The 23,360-nt window shown below is 37.7% G+C and overlaps 1 protein-coding gene across 1 annotated transcript in view; it reads left to right on the forward strand.

The window, feature by feature from the left end:
- Nucleotides 1-23,360, forward strand: part of KLHDC10 (kelch domain containing 10) — a 58,572-nt gene that overhangs the window by 11,551 nt on the left and 23,661 nt on the right. Inside the window, exon 2 of the mRNA XM_044246565.1 lies at nucleotides 19,804-19,890. Coding sequence (XP_044102500.1) covers nucleotides 19,804-19,890 — 87 coding nt within the window. The remainder of the gene's footprint in view (nucleotides 1-19,803; nucleotides 19,891-23,360) is intronic.

Consider the following 23,360-nt stretch of genomic DNA (forward strand, 5'->3'; position numbering starts at 1 on the left):
ACGTCGGGCTCTCTGCTCAGCAGGGAGCCTGCTTCCCTTCCTCTCTCTGTCTGCCTCTCTGTCTACTTGTAATCTCTGTCTGTCAAATAAATAAAAAAAACTTTAAAAAAAAAAAAGAAATAATAGACTCTTATTTAATTTTTTTTCTCTTCAATCTATTGCAGTCTCACTTCTGCCTCCTTCATTCCACTCAAGTGCTCTTGTTAAGGTAATAACTTCCTAATTGCTAAATCCACTTAGATTTCTTGTAGTCTTCATCCTGCCCAACTTTTCTAGATTTTTATTTTGACTACCTCCTGTACTAAGTATAGTACTAGGTATAGAGCCCATAGAGCCTAAGAATACATAAAATTAGACAAAGTCTCTATTCCTGAAGAGCTCTTTGTTATCCTTTAGCCCTTGAACGTCTCATTAGTTTTCCTTTATTTGCCCCTTAATATTAGTATCTGAGAATATATGCTTGTTTATTTGTTTTCCCTTCCTACTCTTAGATTTTCCCTGGGTGATATACTAATCTCCAAACAATGCCTAAATCTGTCTCCAACCCAGACAGACTCTTGGTCTGTTTGGTAATGGCTACTAGACATTATCACCCAAGTTACTGAAGAGTGTCTTAAATTCATCATGTGCAAAAATAATTTCATCACTTTTCCTGCCAAACCTGTTCTTCCTTTTTGCTCCTTATCCTAACTAATTTCATGGCTAACTCCTCAATTTAGTGATTCAAGCTAGAAACCTGAGAATCACAGTAGATTCTCCCCTTTTGCTCATTCCTTATCCAGTTGGTTACAGATTTCTCCTGTTTACCCTAATTCTTCTGTTTGTCCCTTTTTAACCTCTCCAACTTCACCATCGATGTCTTTCATTTTATATTTCAGCTATATAGAAGTACTTGTAGTTAGTAACTTAAATTCTCAGAATAGGGTGGGGAGAGAGATTAAAAAGAAAAGTCTTATAATTTACTGCAGTTTCGCACTGTCATTATTCCGTGCACACCATTTCTTCTTCCCAGAGTTCCATTCTCCTATATATCTTCTAAGACCCACTCAAGTATACTTTATACAGCTTCTTAAAATTCTCTTTTTTAGTGCAAATAGGTTACTTGTACAGAGTAGTCACAGTGTATCTGTAAAATACCTGCTCAAGGTGTTGTACAGCCATCAACTTACTTCTCCTCATAACCTTGTGAGTAAGTAACTTTTACATCTTCTTTTCTGACAGGGAACTGAGGATAAGTGAGAGACTACATAACTTGTGCAAAGTTATGTAGCTAATAAATGTCAGAGTACAGATTCAGGCCAGTCTGTTGGACTTCAAAGCCTATGCTCTTGTGCCTCTTCTGTGTGCCGCCACCTTCCTACAAAGGATCATGATACTTAAGTATGCGGAATTGCGATTGTTTCTCAATTTATCTACATACTAAGTGTGGGTTCCTTAAAGACAAAAATAATGTCTTATTCCTTATCATCATATTCTACAGAAACTTAGAACACTGTCCAGCTTCTGGTAAAAAAAATTTATCGAATGAATAATTATCAACATCTGTAGTTATTCTTACACGAGAGCTATTTTACATTACACAGTCTAAAATACTTTTTTTTTTGACTAAGGAATTTAGCACATACAATTTTTTAAAAAGATTTTATTTATTAGAGAGAGAGAGCGTGTGCATGCACACAAGTTGGGGGCAGGGCAGAAGGAGAGTGAGAAGTGGATTCCCTGCTAAGGAGGGAGCACAATGTGGGGCTCGATCCCAGAACCATGGGATCATGATCTGAGCTGAAGGCAGATGCTTAACCGACTAAGCCACCTAGGTACCCCTAGCACATACAATTTTTGTATGGCTTTTCTAAATACTTTCTTTTTCCAAGTACACTTTTATGTTGAATATTATCAGAAAAAGTTGTAGCATTCTTCCATCTGTGCCTTTATTCTGTTCCCTCCTGCTTATTCAGAAAATTTACATTATCACTTCTCTGTTCTGTGACTTCAACCTTTTTCTCTCCATCAAATCATTCCTCTAGCATTTGAGCTTTCAGTTTCATCTCTTCTGATCTCTCCTTTTCCCTTCATATTTGTGAAAGCATCGACTAGAGTTGCTGTCTTAATCACCATACCTCCCCATCACATCTTTGAAGTTGGTTTTGTTAATGTCACAAATGACATATGTGTTGGGGCGCCTGGGTGGCTCAGTGGATTAAGCCGCTGCCTTCGGCTCAGGTCATGATCTCAGTGTCCTGGGATCGAGCCCCGCATCGGGCTCTTTGCTTGGCGGGAGCCTGCTTCTCTCTCTCTCTCTCTGCCTGACTCTCCACCTGCTTGTGATCTCTCTCTCTGTCAAATAAATAAATAAAATCTTAAAAAAAAAATGACATATGTGTTGTCAAATCAAATGGATGCTTTTCACCCTCCATCTTTCTCTTTATTTTATTCTATTTTTTTAAAGATTTATTTATTTATTTTAGAGCAAGCATGTAAGCAGGGGGAGGGGCAAAGGGAGAGGGAGCAAGAGAGGGAGAGCAGACTCTCTGATGAGCAGGGAGCCCTACATGGGGCTTGATCCCATGACCCTGAGATCATAACCTGAGCCAAAACCAAGAGTTGGCCCCTGGGGCGCCTGGGTGGCTCAGTGGGTTAAGCCGCTGCCTTCGGCTCAGGTCATGATCTCAGGGTCCTGGGATCGGGTCCCGCATCGGGCTCTCTGCTCTGCAGGGAGCCTGCTTCCTCCTCTCTCTCTCTCTGCCTGCCTCTCTGCCTACTTGTAATCTCTCTCTGTCAAGTAAATAAATAAAATCTTTAAAAAAAAAAAAAAAAAAAAGAGTTGGCCCCTTAACTGGCTGAGCCACTCAGGTGCCCCTCGCTTCATTTTATTCATTTATTTTTTTAAAAAGATTTAATTTATTTATTTGCTAGACAGAGATCATAAGCAGGCATAGAGACAGGCAGAGAGAGAGGAGGAAGCAGGCCCCTCGCTGAGCAGAGAGCCCCATGTGGGGCTCGATCCCAGGACCCTGGGATCATGACCCAAGCCGAAGGCAGAGGCTTTAACCCACTGAGCCACCCAGGCACCCCCCCTCTTCATTTTAAAGCATTCTTTTCCCTCAGCTTCTCAGGTATTAAGGTCTGATTTTCTTTTTATGACTCTGGCCTCTCATACTTAGTCTTCTTTGTCAACTCTTCTTTATCTTCCAGGCCTTAATGTGAGTTCTCATGTCTTGATCCTATACCTCCACCTTCTTTATTTCCACTTAAATTTCAAGTATTCTCTTCCAAATCCTTGGTTTTCAGTTTCTATCCATATGCTAGTAAGTAGGGCCACTTTGTAACTTCTGCTCCAATCTTTCTTGAAGGACATGTACTTGCTTTCTTCATGCCTCTACCTACATGCCTTATACCCCTCAAGTTCAGCATATCTAAAATTGAATTTGTGACCTTTCTTTATTCTGAAGGTGAAGGGGAGCTATTGGACAGTTTTAAGCAGGGGAGTGATATGATTAGCATACATTTTTAAGATGTTTCTATTTAAATTCTAGTTAGTTAACAGACAGTATAGTATTAGTTTCAGGTGATTCAACACTTCATCCATCAGCCAGTCCTCCTAACAAGTGCCTTCCTTAATCCCCAACCCCTATTTCACCCATCCTCCCACCCATTTCCCTCTGGTAACCATCAGTTTGTTCTCTATAGTTAAGAGTCTGTTCTTGGTTTGCCTTTCTCTTTCTTTTTTTCCCCTTCGCTCATTTGTTTTGTTTCTTAAATTCCACATATGAGGGGCATCTGGGTGGCTCAGTGGGTTAAAGCCTCTGCTTTTAGCTCAGGTCATGATCCCAGGGTCCTGGGATCGAGCCCCACATTGGGCTCTCTGCTTGGCAGGGACCCTGCTTCCCCTTCTCTCTCTGCCTGCCTCTGCCTACTTGTGATCTCTGTCTGTCAAATAAATAAATAAATTTTTTTAAAAAAATTCCACATATGAGTGAAATTATGTGGTATTTGTCTTTCTCTGACTGACTTAGCAGCTCCCTGTCCATCAACTGAGGAATGGATAAAGAATGTGTGTGTGTGTGTGTGTGTGCGTGTGTGCGTGTGCACATATACACACATACACTGGAGTGTTACTCAGCCATAAAAAAGGCATGAAATCTTGGCATTTGCAACAACATGGATGGAGCTGGAGAGTATTAGGCTAAGCAAAATGAGTCGGTGATTTACTTTCTTTTTTTTTCTTAAAGATTTTATTTATTTGACAGACAGAAATCACAAGTAGGCAGAGAGGCAGGCAGAGAGAGGGGGAAGCAGGCTCCCCACCCAGCAGAGAGCCTGACGTGGGGCTCAATCCCAGGACCCTGAGATCATGACCGGAGCGGAAGGCAGAGGCTTAACCCACTGAGCCACCCAGGTGCCTGAGTGATTTACTTTTCTTAAAAAGATTTATTTTTTTGAGAGAGAGCAAGTGCATGTACACAAGTTGGGGGAGGGGCAGAGGGAAAGAATCTCAAACAGACTTCTCATTGAGTGTGGAGGCCAACATGGGGCTCATCTCATGACCCTGAGATCATGACCCGAGCTGAAATCAAGAGTGGGATGCTAAACCAACTGAGCCACCCAGGTGCCCCAGTGATTTACATTTTTGAAAGTTCTCTGTAGCTGCTGGATGGAGAATGGAGTATGGGAATTGGTAAAAAGTGAAGCATAAAAGCTGTTTAGAAGACTTGAAGTAGTCTCCTCAAAGGATGATGGCAGCTTGGACTAGGGTACAGTGGTATAGATAGTGAGAAGTGATTGAATATGTGATGTATTTTCAAAATAGCATTAATAGGGTTTACAGTGAGTTATGAAGGAGAGAGAGGAATCAAGAAGACTCACACATTTTGTCTTGAGCAACTAGGTGGATGATGGTGTCATTAAATGAGATGGAACATACTGGAAGTAGCAGGATTGTGGGGGTTCTGTTTTGACTATATTAAGCATGATGCCTATTTGACCTCCAAGTGGAGGATACAGGGTAGGCAATCTTCATATATAAGTCAAACTCAAGGGAGAGGTAGAGGCTCAAAATATAAATTTTGGAATTATTAGCATACAGGTGATATTTAAAAGCCTCTGGACTGGATGAGATCACCAAGGAGGATTAAAGAGAAATAAGGGCAAAAAACTGTAACTTGAAGGTGAGAAGGAAAGGACAAACAGGCAAAGAAGGTCAGTAAAATAAGAGGAAAACCAGGACTGCTTGATTTCACAGAAGCCAGGAGAAGAGAGTATGTCAAGAAGGAGGGAGAGGTCACCTTGTCCAGGGCTCTAAAACCGTGGGCTGTGTAATACTATTATTACAGTACTATAGTTGTCACTGTTGGTATAGTAGGCTTTTGTGGGGTGGTCTAGGGACCTATTAATTATTTATAATGTGAGAAAAAATACTAGGTTTCATATCACAAATTGACATATAAATTTAGAATTTTGAAATGCTGCCTAATTTTTAATAGCCTCTATACTTTTTAAGGTTCACTTCATTTTTTTTCTCCCTGAACTGTTTTTAAGGCCTTTTTGAAAGTATTTAGTGATATTGAACCCTTAGATCATTAGACTGTTACCAGTTGTTTATACTGGGCAAGCTTATAGAACACATAAAAGGCTCAGAAATTTTTATTTCTGAGTAAAAAATAACATTTTATTTTGTTTTTTAGAATAGCTGTTATTTTTTAATATAATGCTTCAGGCAGGTATCTTACTGGCAGTCATGTCTCCTTTAGCAGTATTCATATCTATATTCTTTACTTTTGCACTGAAGTTTTTCTTATTGGCTCTCTGCTTGTTACATAATAGGATTGTTACCAGTGTTTCAAAACAGGTTTATTCTATTTATTTATTTATTTTTATTTTTATTTTTTAAAAAGATTTTATTTATTTATTTGACAGAGACACAGTGAGAGAAAGAACACAAACAGGGGGAGTGGGATAGGGCTCCATCCCAGGACCCTGGGTTCATGACCTGATCCAAAGGCAGATGCTTAACGACTGAGCCTTCCAGGCATCCCAAAATAGCTTGATTTTAAATGTTAAACTTTTAACAGGTTTTTTTTTTTTTTTGATTTTATTTATTTACGAGAGAGAGAGAGAGAGAGTGAGAGAGCATGAGAGGGGAGGTCAGAGGGAGAAGCAGACTCCCCATGGAGCTGGGAGCCTGATGTGGGATTCCATCCCAGGATTCTGGGATCATGACCTGAGCTGAAGGCAGTTGCTTAACGAACTGAGCCACTCAGGTGCCCTAAACTCTTTTAACACACACACACACACACACACACACACACACACACACACATATATATTTTATTTGCGAGAGAGAGAGGAAGAGAGAGAGTGCATGTGAGCAGGGAGGGGCAGAGGGATCAGGAAAGGGAGAATCCAAAGCAGGCTCCACTCAGCATGGAGCCCAACACGGGGCTTGATGTCAGAACCCTGAGGTCATGACTGGAGCTCAAATCAAGGGTAGGACACGCAGCTGATTGAGCCTCCCAGGCGCCCCTAAACACAGTTTTAAATTAGATAGAAGACATTAAAATTTTGTTATTTGGTGAATATTTTGTTGCTTTTTGCCACGTTTGGTTCAACACAGCTTTTACTGCCTTTGGTCAAGTCTGGGTATTTTCTTTGAACACACTGCATTTGCCAATAGAAAGTGGTAACCCAAGAGAAGGGAAAGTGAGTTCATAAAGAGCAGTTGTGTCTTCACTTCAAAATTGATTTCTTTTCTAATTTTAATCAGGGAACAGAATCAGTAGCAAAGTGATAAATGACATTTCTGGATAGACTCATTTAACTATAAAATTTTCAAATTTCTATCTGCTTGGTTCCTCAGTTTCACTTGCAGAAATAGGGAGGATTCAGTGTTTCTAAAGAGCTACCCATCTTTGGCGGTCCTTAAGGGAGGTAGGTTGCAAAATTTTATTTATTTATTCATCTATCTATCTATTTATTTATTTATTTTTAAAATATTTTATTTATTTATTTGACAGAGAGAGATCACAAGTAGGCAGAGAGGCAGGCAGAGATAGAGAGAGGAGGAAGCAGGCTCCCTGCTGAGCAGAGAGCCCGATGCGGGACTCGATCCCAGGACCCTGAGATCATGACCTGAGCCGAAGGCAGCGGCTTAACCCACTGAGCCACCCCGGTGCCCCGCAAAATTTTAGTTCATAATTGTCACAGTGTGTTGATTAAAAACAAATCTGTTTTTCATATTTAGTCTCTTATATTTACACTCACCCAATGCATAGTCTTTCTTGTTCTCCCTCAAGGATAATTTTTGGGAAGAAAGATCATTCTCTGGATACTGGGTACTCATTAGAGTGTAGGAAATCCACAAACAGGAAAAAACCACGTCATATACTCTGACTCCTAAGTGGGTTATTACTATACATAAAGAAACTGATTATTTTCTAGGGTTGTAGGATGTATGTCATATTCATTATTTTTATTTTTTAATTAATTATTTAATTTATATTCTAGTCAGTTGACATACAGTTCAGTTTTTTTTTTTTTACAGTTCAATTTTTTAAAAAAAGTTTTTTATTTATTTGACAGAGACATAGCAAGAGAGGGAACACAAGCAGGGGGAGTAGGAGAGGGAGAAGCAGGCTTCCTGCTGAGCAGAGAGCCTGATGCCGGGCTCAATCCCAGGACCCTGGGATCATGACCTGAGCTTAAGACAGCCACTTTAACGACTGAGCCACCCAGGTGCTCTGACATACAGTTTAATACTGATTTTAGCTCATTAAAATTTTTTTTAAAATTATTTATTTATTCATATATATATATATATATATTTTAAATATTTTATTTATTTATTTGACAGAGAGAGATCACAAGCAGGCAGAGAGAGAAAGGAGGAAGCAGGCTCCCTGCTGAGCAGAGAGCCCGATGCGGGCCTCGATCCCAGGACCCTGAGATCATGACCTGAGCCGAAGGCAGCGGCTTAACCCACTGAGCCACCCAGGCGCCCCTATTCATATATATTTTTAAAAGATTTTATTTATTTCACAGAGAGAGACACAGTGAGAGAGGGAATACAAGCAGGGGGAGGGGGAGAGGGAGAAGTAGGCTTCCTGCTGAGCAGGCATCTTGATGTAGGACTCAATCCCAGGTCCCTGGAATCATGACCTGAGCCAAAGGCAGATGCTTAATAACCGAGCCACCTAGGTGCCCCAGCTCATTGTTTTTTTTAAACAAAATTTTGTTAGGGATTAAAAAAAAAAAAGTGATATTAAATTAAGAAGAAAAGGCCCTCTGGCTATGGCTTTCATTTCAAGACCGGCACATTGACACAGATACACAGAGGCAAATGCAGGCAGGTTTTTTTTGTTTTTTATTTATTTATTTCTAAAAATTTTTTAAGTATTTTATTTATTATTTATTTATTTATTTACTTACTTACTTATAACAGATTTTATTTATTTATTTATTTGACAGGCAGAGATCACAAGCAGGCAGAGAGGCAGGCAGAGAGAGAGAGGGGGAAGCAGGCTTCCCACTGAGCAGAGAACCTGATGCGGGACTCGATCCCAGGACCCCAAGATCATGACCTGAGACGAAGGCAGCGGCTTAACTCACTGAGCCACCCAGGCGCCCTTTGTGTTTTTTTTTTTTTTTTTAATCTTAAACACAGAAAACACCTTTCAAGCAGTAAAAAAAAAAAAAAAAAAAAAAAAAGTTTTAAAATTAACTTTTTATTTTTTTCCTTTTTCCCCTTTTCTAGAACTTTTTAGAACCATAAAATGTTATCATTGAAAAAGACCTGAGAAATTATTTTATCCTGTCTTCTATCCAGTGTGCGAATCCTTCCCACAATAGCTCTAAACTTTTTAAAAAATCTCTATTTTACTGTATTGGGTTTTTAAAAAAGCAAACTCTGTGTACAACATGGAACTTCAACTCACACCCCAAGATTGAGAGTTGGATGTTCTAGGAACTGAACCAGACAGGTGCCCCTAAATCTCTATTTTAAAGAGGTCTACTTATTTTGACCTCTTAGATTAATGGGCTGCCCATTGTGTTGTGGAGAAAGCTCTCAGATTGTTGACTCTAATTATTACAAAGACTTGCTTTTAATTCACCTGCAAGTTCTAGGACTTTCTCCAGTTGTGTCTTCTTCTGGAGTATAGAGTAAATCTATTTCTTCTTCCATTTGACCACCCTTTAGAAAAAACATTTATAACATTCTGGGGTTGAATGTTTTTTTACTTTTTGACCTGGGGTTTACAGTTTAACCCGGAGTCTGTGGCTGGTCTTCAGGGAGTTGTATCAAATGTAAAATTGTGAGTATATATGTGCATTTTTGGGGAAGAGAGCCAATAATTTTTATTAGTCTCAATAGTACCTGATTCCCACCAAAATTAATATGCCAGACCTACCTGGATGGACCTGGTAATCTGCTTTTTTGTTTTGTTTTTATTGTTTGTAATAACTTGGGCAGTGAGCCAGCAAGTCCAGCACCTCACGAACTATTGCTGTAGCACCTCACGAACTATTTTTGAGATTCTTGTAGCATTTCTGATTCCATTGAGAATTGTAGAATTTTTAGAGCTTTAGAGACCATCTAATGTACATACCGTAGTTACTTTTTTCTATCAAAAGATTAAGCTGATCCAAAAGGGTGAAGTTTTTATTTAAAAATGTATTTCAGGGAGCGCCTGGGTGGCTCAGTGGGTTAAAGCCGCTGCCTTTGGCTCAGGTCATGATCTCAGGGTCCTGGGATGGAGCCCCACATCAGGCTCTCTACTCAGCAGGGAGCCTGCTTCCTCCTTTCTCTCTGCCTGCCTCTCTGTCTACTTGTGATCTCTGTCAAGTGAATAAATAAAATCTTTTAAAAAAACGTATTTCAGGGTCTCCTGGGTGGCTCAGTCATTGGGCGTCTGCCTTCGGCTTGGGTCATGATTGTAGGGTCCTGAGATCAAGCCCCACGTCGGACTCCTTGCTTGTCGGGAAGCCTGCTTCTTCCTCTCTCACTCCCCCTGCTTGTGTTCCCTCTCTCACTGTGTCTCTCTCTATCAAATAAATAAGTAAAATCTTTTAAAAAATGTATTTCAAAGCCTTGGCAGCATTCATTAATGTTAAGAATGTGGTGGTGCTGTTTTAAATCAGAAGTGTTCCCAAGATTTTTTTGTTATATTTAATATTTTAATCTAACAAAGTTTATGAATTATTCTTTCTAATTAACTTTTAATCTATAAAATTTTTAGCCTATTTGGTTTTTATGAATCCTAAGGAAGGACACTATGGCTTAGCATTCAGTCATTTATGAACACTGGTTTCAATACTCATCTAGGTTTTGGAACAGTTTGAGCCTAGTACAATTCCTCCTGTGCCTACTCCCCCCTTCCTCAAAGACAAAACTCCTCAACCAACAAGGTTTTTGTTTAGTTGAGTAACTAATTACATAAACCAAATGATAAAGAGCCTCTTAAGATTTGAAGACGTCTCTCAATGTGCTGTGATTACTTCACTTTTACAGAAGTTTATGATAGGCACACATTTTGCTATAAATGTCAGAGGAGTAAAGTCAGAAGAGACAAGAGACTATTGTGAAAGAAAACAATAATGAAGGTGCAGCAGGGGAAAATGAACATGTTTTAATAAACAACAGAAATGGTGAGCAACAGAGATGGCAAGAACCAGGATTTTTTTTTTTTAAGATTTTATTTATTTATTTGACAGAGATCACAAGTAGGCAGAGAGGCAGGCAGAGAGAGAGAGAGATAGGGAAGCAAGCTCCCTGCTGAGCAGAGAGCCCGATGTGGGGCTTGATACCACGACCTGGGATCTTTTTATTTTTTTAAGATTTTATTTATTTATTTGAGAGAGAGGGAGAGACAGTGAGAGGGAGCATGAGAGGGGAGGTCAGAGGGAGAAGCAGACTCCCCACGGAGCCAGGAGCCCGATACGGGACTCGATCCCAGGACTCCAGGATCATGACCTGAGCCGAAGGCAGTCACTCAACCAACTGAACCACCCAGGCGCCCCGGACCCAGGGATCTTGACCTGTGCCAAAGGCAGAGGCTTTAATCCACTGAGCCACCCAAGCGCCCCAAGAACCAGGATTTTCATTCATTTAACCATTTATTCCTCTCTTAGTGTTGGCTTATATATAAACAGAGATATATATGAAAACAATGTTTTAAATAAAAAGGGGCTCTAGGCTGGCTTAGTTGGTGGAATGTATGACTCTTGATCTTGAGGTCCAGAGTTCAAGCCCAGCATTGGGTGTAGAGATTAAATAAATAAAACTTTAGGGGCGCCTGGGTGGCTCAGTGGGTTAAGCCGCTGCCTTCGGTTCAGGTCATGATCTCAGGGTCCTGGGATTGAGTCCCGCATTGGGCTCTCTGCTCAGCGGGGAGCCTGCTTCCTCCTCTCTCTCCCTCTCTGCCTGCTTGTGATCTCTCTCTGTCAAAATGAATAAATAAAATCTTTAAAAAAAATAAAAATAAAAATAAATAAATAAATAAAACTTTAAAAAAATCTGAGGAAAAAAGAATGCTTTGAATAAATAGATAAGTAAATGGTTTAAAGACAGGCAATATAACATATCTGATATCTGGGGGAACATATAGGTGCTTTTGCCTCAATATTGCAACTCCCCTTAGGTGCCTGGGTGACACAGTCTGTTAAGGGTCCAGCTCTTGGTTTTAGCTCAGGTCTGGATCTCAGGGTCCTGGTAGTGAGCCCCACATCAACTCTGTGCTAGTGGGGAGTCTGCTTGAGATTCTCTCTCTCCCTTTGTCCCTCCCGTGCTTGCTCTCTCTCCTTCTCAAATAAATAAATAAATCTTTAAAACAATATATTGTAGCTCTGTAAAGATACATTCTTGTGTAAGCCAGTAAGTAGTCAATAGCTGCTCACACCCTTAAAAGAATCAGACTACATGTTTCATACAGTTTCATACATAACTGTTTGACTCCTAAAAACCCAAGGGTTGGGAAATACTAGTTATTTCATTCATTAAAGTGATTTGCTGTGGTTTTTATTTTAATAAGGTGGCAATATGATGGGATAATGGGAGAGAATACCAAGGTCTTGGGAAAGGAGAGCAAATTCTTTGGAAGGTTGGGAGAATGTACTTTTAGTTGAGAATTGTTGCCTTAATGTTCAGTCATTCATTCAACAAGTACTTATCAAGTGCCTCTATTAGATGCATTTCTCGGGTGCTGAGTTGAATTATGACTAAGGGCATTAATATAGAGTGGTTAAGAATGATTTTGATATAGGGGCACCTGGCTGGCTCAGTTGGAAGCCATATGACGCTTGATGTCAGGGTTATGAGTTCAGGCCCCCCATTGGGTGTAGAGATTACTTAAATAAATAAAATGTAAAAAAATATTTAAAGAGGGCACCTGCTGGATGGCTCAGTTGGTTAAGCGACTGCTTTTGACTCAGGTCATGATCCCGGAGACTTGGAATCGAGTCCTGCATCAGGCTCCTAGCTCCGTGGGGCGTCTGCTTCTCCTTCTGAACTTCTGTCTCATGCACGCGCGTGCGCTCTCTCTCCCTCAAATAAATAAGTAAAATCCTTAAAAAAATTTAAAGAGTGATTTGGATCTAAACTGTATGGGTTTGCATCCCAGATTTTTTATCTCCTTAGCTAAGTGACCTTGGGAAAATTACTTTATCTCTCTGTTTCTTGGTTTCCTCATCTATAAATTGGGAGTCATAATATTATCTATCTCAGAGTTGTGGCGGGGATTAAATGAGTTCTTAGAATAGTATTATTATTAAGGGAATGCAGTTGTTTTTATACCACACACAAACATATATATGTATATATACGTATATATGTGTAAAATGCTGTGATACAGTACAGTATAGCACTCTAATTTATATTTTGGTTTGTATTGATTTATATACCACTTTGTTTCAAAAAGGATTTGAGACAGAACCAAAACCTCCTAAAGAACACTCTATATTCCACCAAAACAACAGAACTAAGGTATGGTTTCAGATCTTCTTGCTTTGAAAGGCAAAAACTTAAAGTGCCTAGGAATAGATTCTCAGTAATTTTCCTGAAGTGCAAAAGAAAGTGATTTACTTAACGGGTAGGTCACTGCTAGCCCGAAGTGTGCCATTGTGCAAATTATTTAAAAATGCCTCTTCCAGGCATGCCTGGCTGGCTTAGTTGGGGGAGATTGACTCTTGATCTTGGGGTTGTGAGTTTGAGTGTCACATTGGCTGTAGAGATTATTTAAAAATTAAAAAAAAATCTTAAAAATAAGTAAATAAGTAAAAATGCCTCTTTTAGATAAACATAGTCCTTTGGGTGCATTGGAGAGTAGAATGGAGGCTGGATTTCAGCCCCACTTAGTCACTTGAAGCTCTTATGAAGTGAGCAATCTACACAACTGTGATTCTGAATACAGTATTAATTTGCTTCTCTTTTGAAATGACACTGAATTGTATAAAGCATTAGGAACATACCGTGTGGCATAGTCATCTAAATCAGAATTTTTAGGTCATGTTGAATAGTTCTGTTTGTTAGAATATTTGTAATTGTTTTAGACGTATCATTTTGAATGTAGTCTGTCTCATATCAACACAGTTTTTTTCATATTTTAAATTTTTTATGCTTTTTACTTTGAGATATTATAGACTCACATGTAGTTATAAGAAGTAATATAGAATGCTTCATTTACCCTTCATCTAGTTTCCCCAAATGATAACATCTTGTTACTATCGTATATAACACAACCAGAGAGTTAACATTGATACCACCCACTGACCTTACTTTGATTTCATTAGTTTTACATGCATTTATTTGTATGTATGTTAGTATTGAGTTCTAGGCAATTTTATCACTTGTGTAGGTTTGTGTAACCACCTAGTCAAGATATAGAACAGATCGGTCACAATGAACCCTTGAATCATCCTTTTATACTCACAGCTACTTCCCCTGGTAAACCCCTGGCAACACTAATCTGTTTTCCATCTCTAAATTTTGTCATTTCAAGAATGTAATGTAAATGGAATCCTACAATATGTAACCTTTTGTCATTGACTTTTTTCATTCACCACAATTCCCTTGGGAGCCATCCAAGTTGTTACACAGATCAGTAGCTCATTAATACTGAGTATTATGCCATGGTATGCATATACCACAGTTATATCACTCATTCATTGAAAGGTTGTTATCTGTTTCCAGATGTTGGTTATTCTTGATGAAGCTACTACAAACATTTGTGTACGGGTTTTTGTGTGAGCATAAGTTTCTTTTTTTCCAGTTTGCTGGATGTTAAATTTTATCAAATGCTTTTTCTACATGATTGATATGATCATATGGTTTTTCTCCTTATTCTGTTAGTGTGGTGAATTATACTGATTTTTTAATGTTAAATCGGTCTTATATTCTTGGAATAAATTTCACTAGATCCTGATGTATTATCCTTTTTATATAAGTTTGATTTTACTTGGTAACCTTTTGTTTCAAAGTTTTGTGCCTGTTTATAAGGGATTTTGACCTGTAGTTATTTTTAATGTCTTTATCAGATTTGGATATCAAAGCTCTATTAGTCTCACACATGAGTTTCTTTATTCTCTGAAAGCATTTGTATAAGATAAGTATTATATCTTCCTTCAGTGTTTGGAGTGAAGCCATCTAGTACTCTTAAATTTTTTTGCACAATGCTCAAATTTGTATTTTTCTATCAATGTCTATATTAATCACTTTCTATATCTTTCTTCTGAACAAGGGAAAGACTTCATCATTCTTCTGTTTCCCTTCCCGCTTTCCCTTTCTTACCCTCACAGTTATTCCCGTCAATATCACCTGAGATTGTAGTTTCTTGAAAATTAGTAAACCGTGTTTGTTCTTTTTCCAATCAGCACTTAACTTTAAGGCCTTACTGGTTTTTCTCCTTACCCTTTTCTTATACCTTGTTTAGTGTTTCTGGATTAGTTTTTTTTAGCTCCAGGTATATATCTTTGAGTAATTCTTTCACCAGAAATCTGAGGGAAACAAAATTTTTGTGTTCTTGTACATTAAAAGGTATCTTAATTTCACTCTCACAATTGAGAGTTTGAGTAGGTATCTGGACCATCAGTTGAAAAGACTGTTCTTCCCCATTGAGTAGTCTTATCACCTTTGTCAAAAATTCTATTCCATTGGGGCACCTGGGTGGCTCAGTTGTTAAGCGTCTGCCTTCAGCTCAGGTTATGATCCCAGGGTCCTGGGATCGAGCCCTGTATTGGGCTCCCTGTTCAGCGGGAAGCTTGCTCCTCCCTCTCCCACTCCCTCTGCTGTGTTCCCTCTCTCTCTGTCAAATAAATAAATAAAATCTTTAAAAATAAATTCTATTAAAAAAAAATAAAAATAAATTCTATTCCGTTGATCTATATGTCCATCCTTATGCCGTATCTTTGTAGTAAGTTTTGAAAGTAAGTCAGAAAGTGTGAGTCTTCCAGTTTAGTTCTTTTTCAAGATTGCTTTGGTTTTCTGGGTTCCTTGAATTACCATATGAAGTTTAGGATTAGCTTGTCCATTTCTGGAAAAAAGGCAATTGGAATTTTGGTTGAAATTGCTTAAATCTTTTATATCTTAACTTTGTGAAATACTTTCTACTTCTTTTTCCTTCTGTACCCAATTGTGAATTTATTGGCTCCATCTTTCATTGTACCAATTTAGTTTGTTCATTAACTATATCTTTTCAGTTCTTAAGTGTTTTAATTAAGTGATCAAAAATTAATTTCTGAGGGCTCCAATTGATTTCTTTTTTAAATAAATATATTATTATCTTGCATATCTCTGAGGATATTAATTGTACTTGATCTAAGGTCTTACCCTATTTAACCTGTCAACTCTCTTTGGGTGTGAGTTCTATTTGTCACATTCATGCCTCCTTTTTATGTTGGAATCTTGGTTTTATATTCATTTATCTTTGTTTGAGAGTCCTTGTTAGCCTTCCAGTAAATGTTACATCTATTACTGCAGCAGGTCTCTGCTGATAGTGGGTAGAGATGGAATGGGATGGAGTGTACCATTGCCAGTCTTCTTTGTAGTAGTGTCTCCTCTTCTACCTGGAAGTCAGTATCCATCCAGGGTTCTGTCTTATCTCTCTGATCCAGTGTTTATACTCCTTGTTCCTACCTGGAGAGTGACACCAGTCTTGTTTGATGCCACTATTCCCATCTGGGAATGCCTCTCTCTATTCTACAATGTTTATCCCAAAGAGGTAAATGGGGGAGAGGCTGATCTGCTTTGTAACTTCTGTGCTACCCCCCTAACCTGTAAATTCTGTAAGTTGTTTCCGTTCTTCCTGCTGTTTTCCACCTCTGGGATTATTTTACTGTGGGGCTGTTCTGACCACTTGCAGTAGCCCTCTACTCTAGGTGTATAGGACCATGTTTTTGTATTTCAGCGATTCCTCATACTGTTAGTCCACCCAAAAACATTTCTTCTTTTGATTATGGATTTTTTTCTTTGAAAAAATAGCTTCTGTGTTATTTGCTGGCCTTTGGAGAAAGGGGAGTGTGCTCAGCCTACCCCCCTATTTCTGTTAATGCCTATGTCATATTTATAAAGAAGTAAATTTAATAGAAAGGAAAAAAAATTAAAAGTTAGCAAAAAATAGGGGTGCCTGCTAGCTCAGTTGGTAGAGCATGTGACTCTTGATTTCCGTGTCCTGAGTTCGAGCTCCATGTGGGGCATAGAGATTTCTTTAAAAAAATTGTAAACATTAGCAAAAAATAAATATTGAAGAAATTGTGCTTTTTGTTTTTGTTTTGAAGGGTAGAAGCAATCACAAATGAAGATTGGAAGTTTGAATATATAAAAATCAATGATTTATTGAACAAAACTTCAGACCAGGAATGTACCTATATGAAATTAGAAAGGCACATAGTTGCTCTGTTGCTAGTTTCTCTCTGTTTCTAGTCTTCGGGTAAAGGAAGAAAACGTGGGTTCTGAAGCCAGGGCCTAACCTCTGTAGAGTCAACATTAGCTTGTGCCTATGACAGATGTATGTTGGTGGCTGAGAGAGAAACAGGCCAAAGATGTTTGACAGAGCTCTGAGAAAACATCAAAAAGATTTTTTTATTGTAACTTTGGTTCAGTAATTTTCAGTATTATTCCCTTAGTACTATTCTAAATTTCTGTATCTTTTTCCATTATAAAATAAATCATGGAGTTTTTGGATACTATAAAAGAGGAAGTAATCCTCAACCTTAATCATAACCACTGTTAACACTTTGGTATGTTTCTTTACAGTATTTTTTTAACACAGTTTAAAAAAAAAGTAATATAATATTATTTTTCTTCCAGTCCAAAAGTAATGCCTACTCAATGGGAAAGCTTGGAAAATAAAGACCAGCCTTAAGGAGAAAAATCCAAAACTCACTCATAATAACCACCCAAAGATAACCACAATTAAAATTTTATGTATATGCTTCCTGTATTTTTCATGAACCTATACAAGCACTTTTTTCTTTGCTAATATGGTATCATACTTTGGTACTATTTTGTATTTGCATTTTTTGTTTGCAATATATTGTGAATGTTTTCTCACGTTAATAAATATTCTTGTATATACTTCTTAGTGTATGGAATTTGAACATATTTAAGTATGTTTATTTAGCATACTTACTTAGCCATCTCCCTATCGTTGGACATTGAAAGTGTTTCTAATTTTTTACCATTATAAATAATACCATAGTGAGTATCTTTGTCCATACATCTTTCCATGCATCTGTGGTTGTTTCTTTAGGAATAAATTCCTAGAAGTGGAATAGCTGGGTCAAAGGGTATGTACATTTTAACACTTTTGATACATAAAAATGTCAAATTTTAAGCTAATCACTTGTTATATTCTGTCTTGTATTGCTATCTAACTGTTTTATGTGTCTGTCTTGTCTCCCTAATTCGAATATAAGCTTCTTGAGGTCAGGGGAAGTTTTTCATAAATTTTATGTATCCTTTGACAGTATGGTTTACAATGTTGGACTTAGGAGTTAATCAACAAAAATTGTGTTGATTTAAAGCTGTGGTTCTTCAGATTTTGGATGTCATTAACTTGTAATTTTAAAAATACATGTATTTTGGGGCTACACATAGACTTGTAAATTTCTGTTTTTCCAAGAAAGAATGATAAAACCGAAACCAACTATGCATTTCCTATCACCTTCATTTCATAAAATAAAGCATATTTAATAACACAAAATTCCCAATCCCTGAAAAAAAGGACAGGCCTTTAAATGGAACATTTTACCTTTTAAAAAACCAAAACAAAACATTGCCTTGTCCACTTTTTTCTCATTTTGTTTTGGGCTGGTCAGTCTTTATCCTAGCCTAGCAGTAGTCTGTAGACCAACATTTGGGCATTGCTGTTTTAAAAGACTTGGACGATTAAAAGATAACCCTTTTGTAAAAATGAATACTTCTTTCCCTTGCCAAGGAGTCTGTCCTCTCCACAATAATAAGTACATATGCACCAGTAATGCGATTTCATCACACACTGTGTGTCTCTGTGTACAAGTACAACAGTAAACAAACCAGACCTTGCTGATAAACATCTAAATGTATTTTCAGTTGCCAAACCCAAAAGCTGTACACTTTCTAAGGAATTTGAGGCAGGGTAAGTGTGGTATAGTATAGTGGATAAAAGGCTGGTTTTTGTTTTTGTTTTTGTTTTTGTTTTCAAAGTCAATAGAAGGCTGGTTTTAAAGTCCGGCAGGCTGAGCTTGGATGCTGGGTCAGGCATTAAGTCACTTAATGTTCCTTTGGCTTCCTGACTTATAAAATGAAGATGATAATATCTTCCTCAAAGTGTTTTTATGGCTACTGTTACGGCAGTTACTTCACTGTAATATAATTATTTGTTTAGACATCTGCCTTCCTCACAAGACCAAGAGCTCTTGAGGGTAGGAGTCATCTCCTTCTTGCACTACCCTAAGGCCTTGGCTAGGGTTCAAGGCATAGCAGATACTTAATGAAATGACTGTTGAATCCATATAGAATTGTTGTGAGGATCAAATGAGGTAATATGTGTGGAATCTCTTGGTAAACTTTAAACTCTATACATACGTTAATTGTATTGCCAGTTAAAGCTATCTTTGGGAGCTATCAAACTTCGGAAAGAGACAAAATTATCCCACTTACCAGTTCAATAATGCTTTATATTTTTCTACTATATTATAAGAAAGCAAATTTTAATTGGGATTAATATGGAGCTGATTCGCTTCCTGGGAAGGCAGATGAATTTCCTTTTTTCTCTCCCCCAGTGGAAGTGCCAAGATATTAAATGTTTGCTTTATTTGGTTGTCACCTAACATTTTAATCAGCTTATTTCATATGCAAAGAATGGTGCCCATTGCTTTATCCTCTTAACCATTTAACTGATAAAAGAATACCAAACCTGGAAGAAAACAGAAGCCGACATTATGCCAAATTAATTTTAGCCAGAGCTGCTTTTTTGACATTCACTGATTTTTAAAAATGTCATAATTTCTAATCTGTTTGTAAAGCTCCTGGTGAATTTTTGCCACAAGATGGCATTGGTGATTATTGAATGCATGTACTGTTGAACCAGAATTCTGAAAAATGGTGTACATGTTGTTCGTACTCTTTGGGGATGAGTTGAATACCTTCATCACTGCTTATATATTAATTTAATTTTGTTTTGACTTCCAAAACAGGGTTAAATGCTACTTTACATCACTTCTTTCTGTATTCAAGTATTGTTTTGTTTCCTGTTTTTCTGTCTTTATAACTACAGTAACTATGTATTATTTGCCATGTGTTGTATGTGTCTGACTGATTGCTGATAATTGTGGTGACAGGTAAGAAGAAAATACGATGGGACCCAGTTAGGAGGCGCTTCATTCAGTCCTGTCCCATCATAAGGATCCCTAACAGGTTTTTGAGAGGTGGGTGATAACTAGCAAGAGATCTCTGCTTCGTGTGGATGGGGTAAAGGGAGCTTTGAATTTTCTAAACTCAAATATCCGGTTTTTAAAAATTGTCTAAACAGCTAAAATTGGAGTAAGAAAAGTCTAGAACTTAATTTTAAACTTGTGTTTCATGTTGACCACTGTTGGAATTGTAATTATAAGTTTTAGGGAGTTAGAGTCAATGTGTATTAGATTGTAGATGGTGGAAATAAATCATCTAACTGACATCAGTATTATTCTACTGTAACTGTATGAGAAAGAACTTTGAGTGAATATTCTGTAAAATATGGGTGTGGGAAAGAATTTTCTAAATATTCTAAGGAAGAAATAAAGATTAATTTGTTTGATTATATAAAATTTAAAACCTCTTACGTCAAAAACTATAAATAATGGCAGACAGTCTCTCCTTTGCTGTCCTGCCCACCATTCCCTTGCAGTGTATTCAATAAACTTAAAAATTAAATAAATAAATAAATAAGATAAATTAAAGAGGGTACTATTTTTAACAAATGGTTACTATCATGAATATACAAAGAGTTCTTATAGATAGTTTAAAAAGCAAATAAATTCCCACTAGAAAAATAGGTAAAAGGACATGAATAATCAATTCATAGTCAATAACTATGAGCAAATGCTCAGTTTTACTATTATATATACTATATACTATATATAAATCGACAGTTTAAAAAGCAAATAAATGCCTACTAGAAAAATAGGTAAAAGGACATAAAAATCAATTCGTAGTCAATAACTATGAGCAAATACTCAGTTTTACTATTATATAAACATGATACTTAAAATAATAAGATATCATTTTCACCTATGAGGTTGCTGAAGACTAAAAATAAGAATGCCCAGTGTTGGCAAGGGTATGGGGACATGAAGCTCATATGCTGAGGGAAGTGAACATTTAACTCAGCTTATCTGGATTCAGTTTGGCAATATAATGTAAAAAAAAACTAAAAATGGTGACATCCTTTGACCTAGTAATTCTTACTTTTAGAAATGTTGCATTCCTTCTATTTCTTATTTTTTCCACCAAAACATACTGTACACTGGAAAAAAAATCTGAAATGAGGGTTGAAAATTGGTTCACGCTATTTTTTCTAGATATAACAAATTGTCAGACAAGTATGCTTAATGTGCTTTAGACTTCATTAAATTATAAACCACTATGTCTAATTTTAACTGAGGATTATTTAAAAAAAAGTCTTCAGCTGCTAGAGATGTTCTATATCTAGTACCTAATCTATTTCTAGCACCATGTTCCACAGCATGGAAAGAATAAAATCTAGACTAAATGGGTCAGGATAAGATACTTAGGGTAGTGTGCTAGCTTTTAGAATAAATAATAATTTTATTGATACAAATTAAGAAGATATAATTTTAGTATTATGTGGCATGAACCATTGTGCATACATGGCCAAGCAGGCACATCAAATTCTATAATTTTTTTTCCCATTTATGAACTAGAATGCTAATTTATTGTTTTACAATGAGAAAGCTAACTCAGGCTGACTAAATTTAAGTACAATTAAGAAATTGTTTAATTAGGATGTAGAATTTAATGTAGTACCAATTTTGTACAACTATAAATATAAAAAAACAAAGAAAGCAGTGAAATAGCATCATTATCTGGTTGTGAGATGTTATTTTCTTTTGAATATTCTGTTTTTCAATTTTTTAATAATGGAAAAAAGAGATTAGCACAGGTAAGTTGCACACCTTTGATTATTTTGTTAGCCCTAACTTGCCTCCAACAATGGCTGAGGAAGATGTCTCTGCCAGTGCTGAGGGAGGCGGGGGTAAACCCAGCATCACCATCATCAGTCACCAGTGACTGCCTCTAAGTCAGTGGTCTTGTCTTAGTTCTCGCCTTCTTTGACCTGTTTGTAGTGTTTGATGCTGTTGACCACCTGCACCTCTTAAATTTCCTTCTTCTTTTGGGTTACTTTACTGTACAATCCTAGATGTTTTCTTCTTCTCTTTGATTGTTCATTCTGTTTCCCTCACTAGCTTCTTACTTCCTACCCACTAGAGGTGGGTATTATTCCAACATTCTGTCCTCTCCATTATCTCCTTTGGTTCTCTCATCAGCTTTCACAGACTTAATTCTCTTCGTTCGTTCGTTCATTCTTTCATTCTTTTAGTATTTCTTGATTGCCTCCTGTGCAACAGGCAGTGTACTAGCTCAATATCTAGATAGTAGAGAATCAGATAAAGGAGCAATTACAGAAAATAATTTGAGTGTAATTCTTTGTGATAAGTGTCCTGATGAGGTGGTATGGTATGGGATTACACAAAAGACGTACCTGACTCAACTTGTGGGGAGCAAGGAAAGGAGTGGCCAGCAGGATGACTTCAGAGGAGATGTACTTAAAGGCTGAGTAGGTGTTAATGAGCAAGGGAGGGTTAGAACATCTCAATCATGGGGACCACACAGCTTAAGTAAAGGCAGTTAGGCAAAATGGCGCACAGACTCTCAGAGAACTGTAGGGGGTTCAGCATAGTGGGAAAGAGTATGGAGAGAAGAAGCCGGAGAAGTCCCAGATCAAGAAGAAGCTGGAGAAGGCCCAGATCAAGTGGTGGGGGTACCACCCAAGGGGAGTTTTCAGAATCATTTTGTTTTTTTAACCAGTGAAGAGATTTAACAGAAAGACCAGCTATGAGGTTATTTTAGTTATCAAGGTGAGCAGTGATAGAGGCTGCAGCGAAGGCAGAGGGTAGGGAATTGATTTTAAATATAAGAGAGAAGAATTTGATGAGACTTGATTGATTTGGCTAATATTGAAGAGGAGGAGTGTTCTGTGTGGACTGTTGTGCTCTTTAAATGTGTTATATAGGTGGATAGTGGGGCAGATTTGAGAGAAAACATGATACATTCAGTTTACAATCTCCTCAAACCAATAATAATGTATCCTTGAACCCTCAGTGTAAGAGTTATTTCCAGGGAAATCTCCTTCGAAGGCCTGTCTCTGTTCTGATCCCACCCTTGGTGTACCTGCCTGTATCATAGCACTTATCACACTGAATTATAGTTGTTGGTTTCCTTTTCCATGCCTGCCGTTAGACTGTAAGCTCTGTAAGGGCAGGGGTAGTGGGACAGTGCCTTTCATTTCTTTATCTCCAGTCTGTAGCACAGTACCTGTGGTAGGTATATCATGTCTATTTCAGTCCAGCTGAATTTTTTTCTTAAAGATTTATTTATTTATTAGAGAGAGAGAGATTGAGGGAGAGAGAGCACATGAGAAGGGAGAGGTTAAAGAAAAAAAGAAAAAGAGCAGGGAGAGGTCAGAGTGAGAAGCAGACGGGAAGCCTGATGTGGGACTCCATCCTGGGACTCCAGGATCATGACTTGAGCTGAAGGCAGTTGCTTAACCTACTGAGCCACCCAGGCATCTCCCAACTCAATTATTTAAAAGGCCCCTGTCAGGAAATAGGATGGG

Source organism: Neovison vison, chromosome 4, assembly GCF_020171115.1.
Source record: "Neovison vison isolate M4711 chromosome 4, ASM_NN_V1, whole genome shotgun sequence".
Lineage (NCBI taxonomy): Eukaryota > Metazoa > Chordata > Mammalia > Carnivora > Mustelidae > Neogale > Neogale vison.